The following is a 19,202-nucleotide window of genomic DNA, read 5'->3' as shown; positions in this document are numbered from 1 at the left end:
CATACATATCCTTTGAAAACTGGGCACAGTCTCCTGAAAGTCACAGATGCCAAGAAAACAGGGCCGTCCCTGAACAAGAAAGGAAAATGAGGTCAGAAAAGGAAAGTTCACACAGGCTCCTTTCTTTTCAGTTTGTTGTGCTAGAAATGGGTGGCTGACCAAGTGTACCGAGAAACATGAGATTGTTTTCATGGGAACCCTTGTAAAAAGCTAGGGGAAAGCGTTGCCAACCTCACCTGTGCCAAAACCTTGCACCGACCAACCTTTGCCAACCTGTGGCAAAGGAAAGAGATTATGAAGGAGAGAGTAGGGGATTAATCTACCATATGCATTCCGCCCAACTCTGGTGCGGATTATAGTACCTTTGAAAACAGTCTTTAAGGTTTCCTATGCATTCCGTTAAACTGGGTGAGCCCTAAATGTTATTGATGGATTCCTTCAATCCTAGGACCTCAGTTGCTAAACTGAGCTCTGTGGCAACTATAATTACTGTTTGGCGTCTAGAGGCTCAGACTGCTGACTTTTCTGAGCTTATTGTCTCTTTCCGTGAGTGGAGGTCAGGATGGTGCAGGGTCTCACGTGCAGGAAGAGGGTGATGGTCAACAAGGGGCGTGTGCTCTCTTCCAAGAACCAGGCAAGGGTGGGGCTGTCATCTGCTGCCTGCAGGAGAAGCAGGGCAGGAGCAGTTCTCTCTCGATCCCCCCCACCGCCAGGTCAAGATGCACAGCAAAGAGGACTTCAAAGTCCTTTGGAAGAATGTTGGGATGAGCCCATTTCTGCTCATTTCTCAGACAGTCAAGCAGGCGCCCAGAGGATTAGGAGAGAGAAAGTGAGTCCTGAGGAACTGGCCTCTTTTGCTCACTCTCCCTGGGCTTCCCTGGAATGGACCTTCCAGAGCAGAATAAGAACGCTGGTCTGGAGAATACTGAGCGCCTTCTGCGGGTTCCCTTAAAATCCTGATTTGAGGCAGGTGTGTTGTTATCGTCTTTTAAATCTCTGAAAGATGGTGAATTCATGAGCCTCCTGGTGAAAGCAAGAAGGAACTGAATTTCTTGTGCTGAGTCATAGGCTAGACCTCCAGTAAAAAAGACCCAGCTGGGAGCAAGCTCAGTCACTGAGTACACAGACTCATGCCAACCAGTGTAGCCCTGGGAAGCAGTCTTGGCGGGGTGATGCTTTGCCTCTTCGTTAGATTATTTTCAGGAAAACTCTCCACCACCAACAGGTGATCCATCCAGACTGCACGGCTTTCTTTCCTCCTGGCCCCCTGCTCTGGAGCTGGCGGTGGGGCTGGGATATGCATGAGGGAGGGGGAGGAGCTTGTGTGGATTTTCTGTCTTCCCTGCACACCCTGGCAGGTGACCAAGTGACTGTTCGGTGTTTTAAATTCCCCCAAGCCTCAGCCCCATCCAGTCTCCTGCTCCATGAAGAAGTGGCCAGCTTTATGAAGGCTCAGTCTCCCAGAGGTCAGCTCTGCAGCTAAGCCAAGAGCACTGCAGACCCCTTCATGGGTGCGGGAATCAGGCCCCTGATGGGTTTTGTGGCTTGGCCTTGTCCAGCCAGAGTTCAAGTCCCCACTCCACTCCTGGAGACCCCATCGTGGGCCCGGGGCACGTGGAGTCTTCCGCCTGACCCCTGCCTCTTAATGATGTGCTCTCTCCTCTGGTCCTTTTGTTGTCCCCTCACAGGGTGCGGGCTGTACTGCCCTGGTGGTGGCCGTGGTGGCCCGAAAGCTGGAACTCACCAAAGCAGAGAAGCACGTTCACAACTTCATGATGGACACTCAGCTCACCAAACGGGTAAAACGCCACTGTCCATGTCTTAACGGGGGACTTAAGACCAACATGGGAGCCAGTCAGAAAGTAGCCACAGTGGGTTAGGGCTACACCTTTCAGTGGAGGGTGGAGGGAGCCCCAGACACATGCCAAGAGCCAGCGCAAAATGGGCACCATGTCCCGAAGCTGAAGGCTCCTGTCTTCTCTTAAATCACTGTGCATGGTTCAGGCAACCAAATAACTTTCCTGATAATTAAATCTATAGCATACAATGATGTAACCCGCCCCCCTTACCTAATGGTACCGAGTAAATCACCCAGCACGAGGTGTTTTTGCTTATGCTTAAATATTTTCATGATTCTCATTAGGAAGGGCAGTAGAAAGTCTTAAAAACAATATTGGGAATGTATCTAAATCCAACCCTTAAAAAAAATCATTACAGACAATCACTCCTAAATAACATTCATCAAAATGTCATCATCCAATGTTCCCCCTTTTTGGGTTTTCCAAATAATGTTTCTCCCTTGTAACGTCATGAAAGTGGGTAAGGAGGGTGAAAAACTGAATATAAGCAGGAATGGGGCGATCATGTAGCAGCTCAAAGTCTGACACCCCACTGAATTGTCAGAGAAGAAAAGGCCCATTTAGAAGAGACAGAAACGCGCCTTCCAGGATAACAGCAGGCCAAATGAGCAAGGCAGAAGCTGTTTATTTAATGACAGCTTTTATGGAAAATTCTTTAGAGCTGCAGGCTGAACGCAGGTCAGTAATATGATTTCCTGCAAAACTCTCCTCTTTCTGAAATGAGAGCGAAGCAAAACCCTGTGCTGGGGTCTTGGCCGCTCTCACAATTTTCTCATTTAGGATTAAAGTGGGTTAGGAGACCCCTGAGCAACGAGATTTCGATGGGGGTCTTTGAAAGCTGGAGAAAATATTCAGTGATGAATGTTGCAGCACAGTAAAAATGTGTTCTAAATAGAGACAAAGGCAGGAAGGGAGAACAAAAAGAGAGGGAGAGTGACAAAGGGTGAGCGCGCTCACGCAGAGGGAGGCGCGGGGGAATGGGAAGTTGCCAAGGCCTCTCCAGTTTCTCAGCAGAATTATTTATGGTGTTTGATTGTTTGGTCTTTGATTACATGTACTGGATTCTTTAAAGAGCCTCCATAGATGTGAAAAAGAAGGGGTACAGGCAAATAGTCTTCTGTCGCTGCCATACAGATGGTTGTATATGGTACATCCCGGCACTGAGCTGTCCGTGGTACAAGAGAAAACATGATTTGTATCATCAAGATGGCAGAATGGAGGGCCATACCCGTGGGTAGGCCAGCTGGGTTCCACCCAGAGCCCTGTAACCTAGCTGCTTTCCTTCAGCCCCCTAGTAAGCATGCAGAAGTCATGTTAAGCATTGAGCAAATTACCAAAGTTGCCTCTATTCTCCTGGAACAATTTGGTGCAGGAGTCAGGGGCAAGGGAGTCTAGCCTCCAAAACCTTCTCAGAAGCTGTTTCTTAGAGCAGAGACGTTAACAGCCTCTCTGTTTATTCGATTTGCTTTTCGAAACCAAGGATATACTTTGTATATCATGTTATTCCTTTGTCCTCTCCATTTTTCACTCTGTGAATCAGACATTAGAGGAAAATAAAGCCGAGGAAAGCCAGCTCCCTCACATGACAGGAAAATAAACAATTTTTCTGCATTATAATTGTACAAGGAGATGAAATTGTGGTTGCTGATTTCGAGCTTTCAAAAATAATTCTCTAAAATCCTCCTCAAGTCTACTTACTTTTTGAAAAGTGGGACTGAAAATCAAATCAACAAATATTTATTGCCCATCTATGAGTACAAGGCATCTTTTTATCGAACAACATCTCACTTTTCTGAGAACACTTAAATCTGTTGAAATGTCCCTTTAATATCTAATATCTTTTCCCAGAGAAACAAACAACACGAAAGGAGTGGCTCTTACAGAGAGAGGATTCTCAAAGCTGGCAAGACTGGAAAGTTTCTTTTACCTAACCTTGATCGAAAGGAAGCTGGCTGTGAGCTTGGCCTGCTCTGGTTTCAGCTCCCCTTGACCTGGTCTCAGAGAAGCCCACCTTTCTTCCCCTGGCGAGGCCTCATCCATCCTCTGTCCTCTCCAGGGGGCCCGCTGTGTCCAGCAGGAGTGGCTCATGGGTCAAACAGAATTCACAGTGAATTCACACTGAATTCTCAGTGAATTCGCAGAGAAAGATCCGGTCTTTGGAGGAGCTGATTGGGACATAATTGCAAACCTCTGAAGAGTGGACAATTAATAGATTTAACAGAGAAAAGCCATCTCTTACAATACATGCAATCTTTATTCTTCAAACCTCTAAGCAGAAAAAACAAAAACGAGGAATTGTAACCTATTAATCATAAAAATACTCAGATGGTTCTAGTCTTTATTTACTCTGCCTGTCTTGCTGTAAAGGCTTCAGCCCAGACTTTTCCACTAGAGTCACACTGTTTTTATTCATTTATTTGCCAGGGAGGCGGGGGCAGGTGCGGCGGTGGTCTGATGGCACAGGGTCGGAACTCAGTTTCTGGTTTTCCTGATTCCCGTGGCTTTTCTACTCTCACTTGTATAACTTGTCAACCCTGGTGGCAACGTCATTTCTGTATTTAATGCAATCAGATCTTCCCACACTGACTTTGCAGTGTTACTGCCACTGTTAATCTAGAATTATAATTTATTGCTAACCTCTGGGCTACTAGGTAATATATACGTAAATGACACACAGAGAGACTATAAAAACGATACTAGATCCCCACCTTTTCTCCCACTCAATGCAACACATCCCCCTGTCGCTGTTTTAGGTAACGAAACACACCCATCACAGCTGGATGGCCCTCCCTGTGTTCTGGGGACACCAAGATGAGTAAGAGATGGTACCTGCCCTCATACTTACTGCCTGTCCTCAAAGAGCACCTCTCCTTTCTAAAGAGCAAGGTAGCTGCCCATGGACACACTTGACTTCAGAGGCACCATGGACAGGAGACGTTCTGTTTGCCACGCCTCCTCTCCACATCAAACCTGCAGAAACCTCTGCGGTGTGTGCCACTGGCTGAGGATTTTGTCTCCTTATCCTTGCCACGATGGGTTCCTGCCTCAAATACTTCATCCAAGTACATTTCCCCATGAAATCAATGAGTAAGACCAAAACCAAACCCATATCTTCCCTACACTAGTGCCTTCTCCTGCCTTCCCTGTTAATGACATCATCGTTCTTCCAGTCTCCAGGCCTGAAAGCTTAGCAGCATCTCTGACTCCTCTCTGCCCTGGTCCCCACAGGGGTCCGAGCAGCTTTGGAGTCTGATTCCACCAGGCCACACCAGCCTCTCCAGGTCCTCTGCCCACCATACTCAAAGCCACCATCTCAGTCATGTACCATCTCAGTTGCTTGCTACCTTCTCATCTCACCTGGTCCTCCCTTACCCAAGCCATCCTGTACTTTGCTTCCTTGTGACTCTCCTTAGACTCTGAGACTTAGCTCTGAGCATATCACCAACCTGCTCAAAAACCTTTAATAACCCCCCAGAACCTACTGATCCACTGATAAAAAAGACTTTTCTTTATTTTTTATTTCTTTAAATAGGGGCTAATTTTTTTTAATTTTACTTATTTATTTTTTTGAATGCATTGGGTCTTGGTTGCTGAGCACAGGCTTTCTCTAGCTGCGGCGAGCGGGGACTACTCTTCGTTGCGGTGTGCGGGCTTCTCATTGCGGTGGCTTCTCTTGTAGCGGAGCACGGGCTCTTGGTGCCTGGGCTTCAGTAGTTGTGGCACATGGGCTCAGTAGTTGTGGCTTGCGGGCTCTAGAGCGCAGGCTCAATAGTTGCGGCGCCCGGGCTTAGTTGCTCTGCGGCACGTGGGATCTTCCCAGGCCAGGGCTCGAACCTGTGTTCCCTGCACTGGCAGGCGGATTCTTAACCACTGAGCCACCAGGGAAGTCCCGAAAACTTTTCTTTAATTATGAGCGTGTGTCAAAGTTTTATCACAATCCTGCTGGGGGAAAAATTGTTTTCTTTTTCCAGCAGGCTAATTGAAAGGTTTACTCATAGTAGGGGTCTTTTATAGGAAAAGACAATGGTAGTCATTGTTGTACAGGGTACAGAAAGCCTGGCTAAAGGACACAGACTCCTGACTGACAGCTGGTAGGGCCCATGAGTGGATTCCCAGAACAGGTCTTAGTCTTTTAAAAATTTATCAGATAATCAATTGAGCAGTTATCAAGAATGCTAATTCTCCCCAGAAGGGGATTATAAATTATATCACCCACTAAAGTTCTGTCCCAGACAGACTGGGTACAGTTTTCTTTAACAATAGTCATAGCAACATGGAGCTTTTGAGCTGGAAGCGTTCTTAGGGATGAGGCTCTCAGGCCCAGAGATGGGCAAGTGTGGGCCCCCAGCCATATGCAGTGAGCTGGGTCCCAGCCAGGGCTGCCATTTGTTCTCAGGCTGGCAGGCAGCTCTCCAGCCATAACCCAATGGGTTTCCCAGAACAGCCAGTTCCTTGGAACTCAGAATGGTGGTTAGGGTCCCAGGTCTGCTGGAGAGAAAAGCCAGTTTACCTCCAAACTAGCTGAGCATCACATTAATAGCATTATGGAATTAGCCGTGGTCCATTACTGGGCTGCTGTAGGGAAAGACTGCAAACTCCGACTTTGAACCACAGAAGTACATCCCTCCGTGCTCCCTGTCCCAGTGTCCTGCCAGCCACAGGGGTGGAGCCCCCGTTTCTAAGTGTTCGGTGAGGGCTTCTGGGTAAGGCGGGCAGAGAAGCCTGAGAAGGGAGTGTGGAATAGGATGGGGGAGAAAGAAGAGTGGGTATGAGGGGGGAGATGAAAGAGATGGCAGCAGCAGGAAGCCAGCAGGAAGTGTGTGTGGGTGAGCGTGAGGGAAGTGAGGGGCTGGTGGATGGAGAAGAGGGGACCCCCTGGTTATAATGGACACCTTCAGTCAGGTGTCTGAAGACGGGCCTGACCTGAGGGCTCTAAGATTGCGATTTTATCATCCCTTTAGATTTATTCATCTAAATTCAACCCCTGGAACTTCTTGAAGTTGTCTAAGTTACACCCACTTGCCAGGCCTGATCTGCCCTCCTCTCCAACTGCCCTCTCCCTGGGAGGGAGTCCTGGCAGCATGGAGGGCATGCTATGTCTTTCCCAGGGGCCCATCAGTAGGGCTCCTGGAATTTCTCTCCCAGGGCTCCCTGTGGCTGTTGGGAGCACGGGGGGAGGTGAAGAAGGGTGCCCCTCGTCTGCCCCACACGTTCCTCCTGCACCAGCCTACACGAAGTCTGGAGAGGCAGGTTACCCTGGCAGAGAGGCAGCCAGAGCAAGTCGTTGACATGGCTAATACGGCCAAGAGCTCAAGGAACAGACATGTGTGTTCTGTTTTATGTTTTCTTTTGCTGGAGGTAGGGGAAGAAGCTGACATTTGTTTGGGGAAAGGAACATCAGTAAAACTACTGTGTACTGAGGTACGGTGCAGCCAGGCTGTGTGCTAAGTGTTTCATTGAATCAACACCACAATCCCATTTCACAGATCGGGAGAACTTGCATCACTCTGTAGCACCCTACTGTGCTGTAGTTTTCTCTGAAGCATTTATTACCTGACACTATATTACACAGGGCATGCTGTCCCCATAGGATTAGAAGCTCCTTGAGGGCAGAAATGTTATTGGTTTGTGCATCCCAGTTTTCTTACTTCCTAAACAGTATCTGCCCCATTGTAAGGGCTCAGTAAATGTTTTGGGAAGGAATGAATATGAAAATTGAGTCTCAGAGAGGTTCCGCAACGGTCCAAGGTAGAGATGATCATTCATCCCCTTGTGAGGTTTTCTGAGGGCTAGCGGAACAATGTAAACAGAAAGTGTTTAGCATAGAGCCTGGCACAGAGTAAGCACTCCGTGAATGTTAGCTGTCAGTATTATATGCAAGATCTTAGTTGGATGACTTTCTTGCCTGGGCTAATGAATCTTAGAGCCCTCCCTGAAGGACATAGGTCACTGAGCCAATTCTCTGGCCACCATCACAGTGAAAGCATACAATTCTTGGGAGAGAATGAATGGGCCCAAAGAAAACAATTAGCTCGCATGCTTAGGGGTTTGGGGGACAAAACAGCCAGTCTTCCATGCACAAACGGCCCTCTTCTAACCGTCCCTGAGCCCGTCGGATCATGGCCAACCTTACCCAGTCCTTCCCAGTTCCCTGACCCACCCACTCCCACCCTCACCCTCAAGTGCATCTTTTGGCCTTGGTGCCCCACCCACTAGGAGAGCTCAGTGGGTACCCAAGTCCCCATCAGGGAGTGGTGCTTGGAAGCCCTATGGAAGCTCAGTGAATCCCAGGAGGGGCACACAGCCTCAACTGCCTCCCACCCCGGCGATGCTTAAAACAATCAGCCAGGTGAATTGGAGGGAGAACCTGGTCGCAATAGCATTTACTGTCGACGTGGGAAAGCACAATGCAGTTAAAAGCCTATTTCTTTTTCTCTTGCATGTTTTTTTTACATCTTTATTGGAGTATAATTGCTTTACAATGGTGTGTTAGTTTCTGCTTTATAACAAAGTGAATCAGTTATACATATACATGTCTTCCCATATCTCTTCCCTCTTGCGTCTCCCTCCGTCCCACACTCCCTATCCCACCCCTCTAGGTGGTCACAAAGCACCGAGCTGATCTCCCCCTGTGCTATGCAGCTGCTTCCCACTAGCTATCTATTTTACGTTTGGTAGTGTATATATGTCCATGCCACTCTCTCACTTTGTCACAGCTTACCCTTCCCCCTCCCCATATCCTCAAGTCCATTCTCTAGTAGGTCTGTGTCTTTATTCCTGTCTTGCCCCTAGGTTCTTCATGACATTGTTTTTCTTAAATTCCATATATATGTGTTAGCATACGGTATTTGCTTTTCTCTTCCTGACTTACTTCACTCTGTATGACAGACTCTAGGTCCATCCACCTCATTACAAATAGCTCAATTTCGTTTCTTTTTATGGCTGAGTAATACTCCATTGTATATATGTGCCACATCTTCTTTACCCATTCATCCGATGATGGACACTTAGGTTGTTTCCATCTCCTGGCTATTGTAAGTAGAGCTGCAATGATCTGCTTAGCTTTGTGCCAGGTTGTTTGCTGGCAATTAATTCAGAGTCAGCATCAAGGCTTGCATTTAACATCACTTTCCTGAATTCGCAGGGGCCTCCCGTTCAAACCCATAAAGATGCTGTGACTGCTTTGCTCAGCTACCCCGGCTGTGCTGTGATTTCAGTACCTTATATTTGGGATAAAGTTAAGTGCAGGACCTGGACTCCCTGTTCTGTCATATTGCTAAGTGAGGGCCATGATGATTAAAAACAAATCTAATGTCCTTTCCAGTTCCTTGATCCTGGAAAACAGGAAATAATTTTGTTTGTGTAGAGATGACATCTAGTCAGTCAGGTCTTTCTTCAGACCACATGAAAACCTTATGCTCTTTTTGGACCTGGCTCTTGTTTTGACTTTGCCATTAGCTAGCTGTGGGATTCTGGCCCTCACATTCTATCTCTGAAGCTGTCATTTCCTCACATTTTCAATGGGGGTTTGGGCCAGATGATGATAATTAGTATCTTTATGGTACTTTATAGTTTCTATAACACTTAAATCCACACTGACTCAGTTTGCCGTTTATAACTTTACGGTCTTGGTCTCTGTCTCAGTTTCTTCATCTGTAAAATGGGGATAATATTAGTACCTGCCTGAGAGGGTTGTTGTGAAGATTAAATGAGTTTACACATATGTAAAGTGGCACCCGGTAGATGTACGCTCTTAGGCTCAGCACCATCAGCACCATGGTTATTGCCTCATTTGGGCCTCATAACAACCCTTAAGGTAAGGATTTATTTTTCCCTTCTTATAGATAGTTAAGTACTTACTCCTAAACTGGCAGAGGAAGGAGTCACCGGCAGCCTCTCCAATTTCAAATGTTTGTTCCACACCAACACAGAGACAGTTGTCAAAGGCTCATCAGCGCTGACATGCCATGGCTCTGTCAGTGTTCCAAAGACAAGACCCGTGTAACTGGGGCTCTGCCGATCATCATACACGCTGGGCAGGTTTTTCCCTCCTGTTCTTCTGTGAGGCTTTCCTTGGAGGCTAAGCACCTAGGGAAACTGAAAAAACCACCTGTCAAGTTGCCCTCTCCCCACAGAAGGGCAGCAGGAGTAGGCACTCCACAGAGAGAAAGCCTTCCCTTCTATGCTGCTTCTTTTGCCAGGAGGCTGATGTCCACTCCAGCTCCTGGACAGAACCCCAGTGACCACACCCTCCTCTACTTCCCCCCTCCTCACCTGGACACTTACCATTTCCAGCTTCTTCTCACCACCACCTGCTTCCTTTCAGGCAAGAAAGTACCAAAGGTGGACAATTAAGTCATTTAAAACCATCTTCACGGTAGATTTTTACTGAACAAAAAGGCAGTATTTATGTCACTTAGACATTTCTGAGAAGACCTAGCTGTTCTTTTAGAATATCACTTCAGCGCCAATGGAAAATATAATCCAGCCTTAGTAATAAATTTTTAAAACATACACACAGAAGTTATCAGCCTGCAAAACAATGTTTCCCAGGCCTTCCCACACGTCTCAGTATTTTAACAACGTCCCATCTGTTGATGTCAGTCTGAAGAAGCAGGCCTGTACTCTCCAATTTTATTAAAATCCTTCCTGGCTAGTAACCTGATTTCTACTAGGCTGGCCTACTTACTTCCAGGCCCTGGGCCTGTGGGCCTGTGCCAGTGTGTATGGCTGACAGAAATGGGAACGGTTAATCAAAAATCTGTTTAGCTTGTGCTTAATAAGAAATGTTTCCTCTTGCTCTTGTTACTAATTGCTGAAGATGACTGTGTTTGGATTAAAACTTTGTCCCCTGCCATCTGGATGCCATTGATATGTCTCAGCTCTGCCGTGAGCCAGGTGATATCAGTGGTTTCCATGTCAACAGATGACAGCGTCATATGTTGAAATGTGTGACTGCAGTGCAGTGAAAGAGCCAGCCTTGGGAAAGAGGCTGCTCTGGTTTCACACCAAAATATCTTCACTGATTTTCAGATACTGCTTGGAAATGATTTCCGTTTTATGCCAGTTACATTTACATGTAAAATTGCAGTGTAAATGTTTTTTGCCATTTGGGAAAGGAAACAATGGACTTGTTAATACCTAGAGTTCTATTCGGTGGGAAAGACATTTCCTCAAAGAGGCCTTGTAAAATCTCCAGCTGAAGTGAAAGAAGTCAGACGGAGAAAGACAAATACTGTATATCACTTATACGTGGAATCTAAAAAATACAACAAACTAGTGAATATAACCAAAAAGAAGCAGACTCACAGGTAAAGAGAACAAATTAGTGGTTACCAGTGGGGAGCAGGGAGGGACAACATAGGGGTTGGGGGAGTGGGAGAAACAAACCACTGGGTGTAAGATAGGCTCAAGGACGTATAGGACAACACAGGGAATATAGCCAATGTTTTGTAATAACTGTAAATGGAAAGTAACCTTTAAAGATGGTATATAAATTTTAAATAATTTTTAAATAAATAAAATATCTAGCTGATAGGAAATCTGTTTACTCTGTGAATCCAAGAAATGTACCATGTACACTAAATAGAAATCCCACATAGAGCATGGAACTCTGCATCCAAGGGCAGCAATGTTTCATATTTATCTATTCAAAGTGTGCCCCAGGCCTCCAGGTCTTGGTAATGTAGCCTGTCTAAATATAGCATCAACAGTCGATAGGCGGTCCTGAAATAATTAAGAAAGAGACAGGATCCACCCCTCAACTTCGGGCTCCAGTCTACTCTGTCCAATACAGGATTAATAAGAGATGAATTTGAATGATCCTTTCTAAGAGTTCATGATTTCATTAAGGAAAAAGATCGTTGCAGAATCATTTCCTTATAAGGCAGACTATATCGACAGACATAAAAAACATGTTATGTGAACCTAGGGAAATTTACCTGATAGCAGCCTGTTTTATTTACTTTTCCTTAGATCAAGAATGCTGCAGCCAATGTCCTTCGGGAAACGTGGCTAATCTATAAACACACAAAGCTGCTAAAGAAGATTGACCACGCCAAAGTCAGGAAACACCAGAGGAAGTTCCTCCAAGCAATCCACCAGTGAGTAGGCCGGGGCAGCTCAGCCACCAGAGGACCAAATTAGAAGTGGTGGGTTCCCCAGAGCTCCATCAGTATCTTCTTGTATACTTAGAGGAGCAGGAGAAATCCATTCTTTTCCACTCAACAACCACTAGGGGGCGGTGAACTGGACGCAGATCAGTCTGTTTATTCACTTATTGCACCTGCCACTGCTAGACATTGGACAGACTGCTATGGAAGGTAAATATTAGGTAAGAGCCTCAGGGGTCTCTCATAGTCTACACACACACACATACACACACGCATACACACACACGCATACACACACACACGCATACACACACATTACAACTGGAAGCAGAACAAATTGTGGTCAGTGCTTTCTATAAGCTAAGTATTTAAAAAGTATAGTGGATTTTTAAAAGTAGAGGATGAGAACATTTATTCTGACCTGGAGGCTTGGGAAAACCCTGAAAGGCTGAGAGTAGGGCACTTAAGGTAGAAGGCACAGCCTAGATAAAGGCATAGAAGCCGGGAGATGGTCTGAGAGTGGTGAGGAAGCTATAATGACTGAAGGCAGGCACGCGTGGAGGCAAGAGTTTGCTTTCTTGGGGACCTGCCAAGCCCTTGATTCTGGTCAGTTGTCACCCATGTTCGAGGTCCTGGGCTGGGTTCCAAAACCAGATGAATTGATGTGGGTGTGGAATCTGCCCGTGGGGCTGAGCCCAGCGCCTGAAGAGCATTGCCGTTACGACTCTTTCCCGCAGACTGAGGAGCGTCAAGATGGAGCAGAGGAAGCTGAGCGACCAAGCCAACACCCTGGTGGACCTTTCCAAGGTGAGTGGCAAAATCCAAAGACCCCGTAAAGGGTTCTCAGGTGCTGGCATTTCAATTTCTCAGGTGTGGCTGTGAAGGCCTGGCCTTGGCCAAACTGGACAGTGCAGGACCAGGAAAGTAAAGACTGCTTCCTCCTTTGTTAAAAAACCATCTGGGTTCGAGTTCTTGACACTGGCAATCTACTAGTGCATGTTGTTGACTTTTAAAACCTGGCATGTGTTTCTTTTTTTGTTGGTTTTTTTTGTGGTACGCGGGCCTCTCACTGTTGTGGCCTCTCCCGTTGCGGAGCACAGGCTCCAGATGCACAGGCTCAGCGGCCATGGCTCACGGGCCTAGCCACTCCGCGGCATGTGGGATCCTCCCGGACCGGGGCACGAACCCACGTCCCCTGCATCGGCAGGCGGACTCTCAACCACTGCGCCACCAGGGAAGCCCCTGGCATGTGTTTCTTAAATTCAGTCACTCAGGTCAGTCTTTGCTGGGATTTAATTAGCTGACCTACTACATCTTTTCAGTGTGTTGCTTGATTAGCTGTACACTGAGTTTGCACAGGGTGAAGCACTCTGACGAGACCAAATGGTGATAATGGCGATGCTGCTGCCTGGGTCACACCTAGGAGGATCCTTCTGGTTTGCTGTTATAATTGCAAACTCATTTTCTTGCATCCTGCAGTCCTTACAACTCAGCTTTTCTGGACGCAAATTGGTGGTGGTGGTGGTGAGGGGTGCATTTCTTTCTTTCTCATGAAGATGCCAAAAACGAGAGCCCTCCTGTCATTCTGTGTTTCTGGCCCTGAACTGCTGTAAATACTGTAAAGGAACTCTCTCCTTTTGCAAATCTCTGGAGTGAAGGAATCGGGGGCTGCACTGCTGGCAGAGCTGAGTATAGGCGCCAATGAAGAAAGGGCCTCCCCTCCTCAGCCCCTCCTCCTCATTGCCTCTTTTTTTTTTTTTAATTTGTTTTTTATTTTTGGCTGCATTGGGTCTTCGTTGCTGAGCGCAGGCTTTCTCTAGTTGCGGCGAGTGAGGGCTACTCTTCGTTGCAGTGCGCGGGCTTCTCATTGCGGTGGCTTCTCTTGTTGTGGAGCACAGGCTCTAGGTGTGCGGGCTCAGTAGTTGTGGCTCGCAGGCTGTAGAGCACAGGCTCAGTAGTTGTGGCGCACGGGCTTAGTTCTGCGGCATGTGGGATCTTCCCAGATCAGGGCTCGAACCCATGTCCCCTGCACTGGCAGGCGGATTCTTAACCACTGCGCCACCAGAGAAGCCCTCTCATTGCCTCTTGATAGAAACTGTATATCAAATATATAGCCCAGGGCCAGGCTGGCAGAACATTCCAGCAGATGTCGATTATCATCATGGAACACATTCCCTGGGTAAGCAAGAGAAGTTCCCTCAGGCCAATTAAGCCCCCTTTGAAAAGATGGTGCAATCACAGAAATTGCCAGTTCTTGGGCCACGTGCAGGCGCCTTATTCAATGAAGGGATCAGGCCAAAGAAAGGGCCTCCTAAGCTTGGGAGGACTTCAATCAGGGAATGTGCTGCTGGCACAGGTGGGGAGAAGCCCACAGGCTGTGTGCTTTGGAGGGGGCGCTGTGGTGGAGTGCAGGGCTCCTGGGAGCCAGGAGGAAGCAAGGATGTGAATGGAACGCCCAAGTGCAGAAGGGAGCCCCCCATGGTCTTGGGTGCACTGCTTAAAACTCTTGGGTTCCAGTATCAGAAACCCATTGGAAGTAGGTTTTTAAATGTAGGTGTTTATTATAAGGATACAAGGAAGTCTCATTCCAGGTAGAACCTCAAGGCAGGCATGTGATCAGACTTCAGGAAGGAACTACCTAGAAGTGCCCCTCACCCTGGAAAGTATTCGCTCACCTTCTTTTCTCTCCTGTTCAAGTGCCTGTTTCAGTTCTCTCTCTCTCCCTCTCCCGCACCTCCTGACAACTTTCTATGCCCCCTGTCTCCATGGCAGACCATGGCAGGCCCCTATCCAGAGAGTACATGTTCTAGTTCTAGCCACAGGCAAAGACGGATTGGCCATCCTCCTATTGGTCTTAATTCTAAATTCTCAGAAGGGATGAGATGACTGGCCCGTTTGAGTCACGTGTCCACCCTTGGGCCAATCAGCTGAGGCCAACAGGGGGTCGGGTAGGGCAAACGTGGCTGGGGACCCACGCTGGGAGGTGCAGGAATAGCCCAACAAGCCCCAAGATATTTCTTTTACAGGTAGCCATGTTTCTGCCTCCCCTCTCACCTGGCAGGACAGGCTGTGGCTGGTGTTCTCCTGGGAATAGCGGGCACACTGGACTTTCAAGCCTGCGTTTCTTCAGTGCCAGCCACCGCCTCTCACAGAGACAGGGCCCCGTGCAGAGCAGACTGGGTGAAGCAAAAAACTCAGTGAACTGGAAAGAGGCTCATGTGAATTGGGTGGGGGAACTAAACCATCAGTAACCTGGGAGCAAGTTACCTGGAAAGAAAGGGTGTGGAGGAGAGGGTGAAGGGAGAGCGTCTGCAGGGCTACCGGGAGTGGTGTGGGACCTGCAGGGAGGGTGCACTCTGACATCCATCCAGTCTTCATCTTTCCTCCCAGGAGACTCAGCCAAGGTCCTGGCAGCAGCCTAGCGTCTCTCACACTGGTCCACCTTCCCCCTGGTATCCTGTCACCAAGCAACAGAACAGGGGAGACAATAATAACACTGGGTTCTCTCCCTTTTCTTTCTGTGCTTCGTCCTCCCAGCTCACCACCTTCCACGCCTGTCCTTTGGTCCTTTCTAGATTAAGAAAAGGGCGTGTGGCCTCCACATAACACTTGCTGTATTGAAGAGCTCGCTCATAGGGTGGCAGAGATGGGGTGGGGGAGCGCTGGGATGCTTTATATGCTAGCTTCAGTGTCTTCCATTGAAGTGTAAAAATCATTCCCCACATCTGAGGCTCAACTGATCAAATAAGATGGTATCTGTGAAAATGCTTTGTGAACTATAACGGTTTTGCATGTGGTAGTTCTGATTAGGAATATAGATGAGGAAACCAAGGTCCAAAGAAACAAAGAGACCATCCCAAGGTCAGGCTGTTGGAGAGCTGCAGCACTGGGGCTGAGACCCAGGGGCCCAGATTCAGTCCAGAGCTCGTTAGGGTGTCCCTGCGGTCAAATAGATTTGTGGTGTTGTACATTCTGGGAAGAACATACACCCTGAAGAGGTTCTGTGAATGTTAATTAATGAAGGAAGCACTCCTGCTTCTAAAGTCACGCTCTCCTCTGAGGCGGCGCAGAAGAGTCCTGCCCTTTGCAAAGGCAGGGCTGCCTCACTCCACCTCTGTGACGGCTCCCTTTGGGGCTGCAGCCAATTTCCTGGTGGGAAGGTATCACTACATTTTCAATCCCCCTTCTCCCATCTCCTTTCTGGCTTCTCATATTTTGCCACCTTCCTTTACTTTTTTTTCGTTCACCTCATTCCCTACTACCTTGGCCCCCGCGGGCACCCATGGTTTCTGCATCTTCCTGGAGTAACTTGAAATTTCAGGTAAAATAGGATCAGGGTGTCACTGGCAGATAACCAGAAGCCCCTAGAGCCACAGTGCCTGCAGGTGGGGTTTGGGAGGGTACAAAGCAACTGCCAACCTGGCCCACAGGAACACCCAAGAGCATGAAGTCTCCCAAGAGTCTTGCTCCCAAGTCTGATGTCGCTTGTTAGTTTGCAGGGAGAAATGTGACTGTCACATGGATAAGGGCTCTACAGACCAACCCGGGAAGCCAAATTATAACCAGAAAGTTGCCTGGTAAGAGGATAGTCAGAACCATGGTGGTACAGTTTGAACAAAAGTGGTTTCATTTCAATTAAATGAATTGAATTTGAGGGATAGTTAGATGTAGGGTGGGCAGGACTTTGTACTGGTGAGATATGGGGGCTGAGGGAGAGGATGACGCCCAGGTTTCAGGTGGGAACAGCCTGAATGAGTGGCCTCTCATGGAACCAGGGAGCACTGGCAAAGAGCAGATGTAGGACCGAAAATGGTGCACTTGGCACAAGCTGCCTTTGTTTAGTGCTGCTCTGACCTGGTTTTATAACTTAACTCTCAGAAGACGTTTATTTTATTACATTAACATTTTATTTTATTGGCAGTTCCCTGGACGTACCCCATTTTTGCTCCCCTGCTCTCACGACCTTGTTCAATGTTCATTCACAAAAGCTTACAGAACACCTGCTCTCCAGAGGCAGGCCCTGGGCTGGGCGCCCTTGGGAGTCTTCTCTCCTTTCCTTCAGCCACTCAGGTCTCGGTGGGAAACGCTGAGAAACTTTCCAGGTATATGGAAATAATCTGTGGCGCAAAAGGTCTTTTCCCATCAGTTAAACTCCTACATTGGCCAAAGGATGGAAGGGACAGTGATTTTCCCCTGTGCCAGCACTTTATTCATTCATTAGTTCTACCAACATCTTTTAGTGCCGACCATGTATGACAGACCCCCTTGCTAGGCATGTTTATGTACACTTGTCCATCAAAAAATGTTAGTTGAGCATCCCCTATGTGCCAGATGCTGTTTTAAGGCCTTGGGACACATCCGTGAACACAACAGGTGAAGGTCCCCGCCCTGGAGGAGCTTTCCTTCTAGTGGGAGAAAACAGACAATAATAAGCGAAGAAACAGCAAATTAGCTAGTGTATTAGAAGGTGGCATGAAGAAAAGAGTTGAGCAGGTTTAGCGGGATCGGGGTAGGGGTGGGAACAAGGTGCCGTATTAACAAGGGCATGGGGGGAGATGATTTTTAAGGGGAGGCTGAGAGGAGGTGAGGCTGTCGGCCATGGGATGTGTGGGGAGTGAGCAGTGGTGACAGGGCGGGTCCCTGGGACGCTGGGAGATGGCACCGAGAGCAGGAGGTTTACTGGGGGCACCATCAGGACAGCACCTGTTGGGGAGCACGGGAAGCAGGATGGGGCAGAGGGAGAGTCTGAACTGTGATACGATTGACAAAGGCCTCGACCAACCCACGGGAGTTCCGGAGGTGGACTGGCCCTTCAGGGGTGTCCCAAATTGAGGCAATGTCCCTCCTCATTGACCAGGCAGCAGAGGGGCTGTAACCTCAGCGAGGCAGCTCCCTTTCACTACAGCCCAGTCCTGAGTGAGTTACGTTGTACGTTGTACATTCTGGCTGCTGTGTTGAAAGTTGGGGCCGGGGGGAGCAACAGCTTTATAACTATGTGTTGTTATTATTAACTCCTATTTCATAAGGAAACCAAGCAGAGGGGTTAAGGGGCATGAGGGAAGGCACATTATTAGTGAGTGGCAGACGTGTACTTGAGCCCTGGCCTACCAATGGTAAGTCTATTGCATTGTCCGCTCCCCACCACAGAGCCGTCTCTTTCATCAGTAGGTGCCATTGCCATATGAGCTGAGAGGTTGGACGAAGTAAGAACCTGAGGACACTTCAGGGACTTGTTCTATTTAAGAAGAAAGTGCTGCCTTTCCAGTCTATATATTTTCTAATCTATTTTTATAAGTAATATACATTATTTTTGTAATAAAACAACAACAAAAACACAGACATACAAACCCACTGTGCCATTTGAGCCTCCAAGTCCTCAGGAAAGTAAACTGTTTCTCTGTCCTTGGCCAGATCCGACACGGCCGGTGTGGAAGTTGATCCCTGGAGGAGTTGTATTTCAAGTGTAATCTGGAGGAGTATTTCATTTTTTCCATTGCAGATTCCTCTGCAATGACCTGTCGTCTCCCTGTCTCTCCAAACAGATGCAGAACGTCATGTATGACTTAATCACAGAACTCAATGATCGGAGCGAAGATCTGGAGAAACAAATCGGCAGTCTGGAGTCTAAGCTGGAGCACCTCACCGCCAGCATCAATTCCCTGCCCCTGCTCATCGCGGACACCCTGCGCCAGCAGCAGCGGCAGTTCCTGTCTGCCCTCACGGAGGCCCGGGGCGTCAGCGTGGCAGTGGGCACCACCCACACCCCACTCTCCGACAGCCCAATCGGGGTCAGCTCCACCTCCTTCCCAACCCCGTACACGAGTTCAAGCAGTTGCTAAATAAAACTCCCCACTTCAGAAGCATTACCCATAGGTCTTAAGATGCAAATCAACTCTCTCTTGGTCGCTTTGCCATCAAGGAACATGCAGACCAGGAAACGTAAAGGAGAGAGACCGAGCTAATTAACTAACTCATGTTCATTCAGCGTGCTTGGTTTGATATGCCTTGAAACCAGAAATCTGATCTCTGTTTAGGTGCCTCTACTCGGGAGCAGCAAGAGGAGATGACAGGAAGCGACGCCTCTGGTAGGGCCCTTGCGGCACAGTTGGTGGAGAACAGACACCCACGTTCAATCTCAGGTCTTCACGTGGTGGTGGGGGGGAGCTCAGATGCACTGAAGTAGCCGGCAGTGAAGCCAGCCCGGAGGAGGGTCCCGCGGAGGGAGGGCATG

General features: G+C 48.0%; 1 protein-coding gene across 1 annotated transcript in view; it reads left to right on the top strand.

Moving 5' to 3' along the window:
• KCNN3 (potassium calcium-activated channel subfamily N member 3) overlaps positions 1 to 18,865 on the top strand; it is a 170,620-nt gene extending 151,755 nt beyond the window's left edge. Inside the window, exons 5-8 of the mRNA XM_060088035.1 lie at positions 1,689 to 1,799; positions 11,835 to 11,962; positions 12,709 to 12,778; positions 18,514 to 18,865. Coding sequence (XP_059944018.1) covers positions 1,689 to 1,799; positions 11,835 to 11,962; positions 12,709 to 12,778; positions 18,514 to 18,810 — 606 coding nt within the window. The 3' untranslated portion in view covers positions 18,811 to 18,865. The remainder of the gene's footprint in view (positions 1 to 1,688; positions 1,800 to 11,834; positions 11,963 to 12,708; positions 12,779 to 18,513) is intronic.
• The last annotated feature ends 337 nt before the right edge of the window (positions 18,866 to 19,202 follow it).

The sequence above is a fragment of the Mesoplodon densirostris genome, chromosome 2, assembly GCF_025265405.1.
Source record: "Mesoplodon densirostris isolate mMesDen1 chromosome 2, mMesDen1 primary haplotype, whole genome shotgun sequence".
Lineage (NCBI taxonomy): Eukaryota > Metazoa > Chordata > Mammalia > Artiodactyla > Ziphiidae > Mesoplodon > Mesoplodon densirostris.
This window is presented reverse-complemented; position numbering and strand designations above follow the sequence as displayed.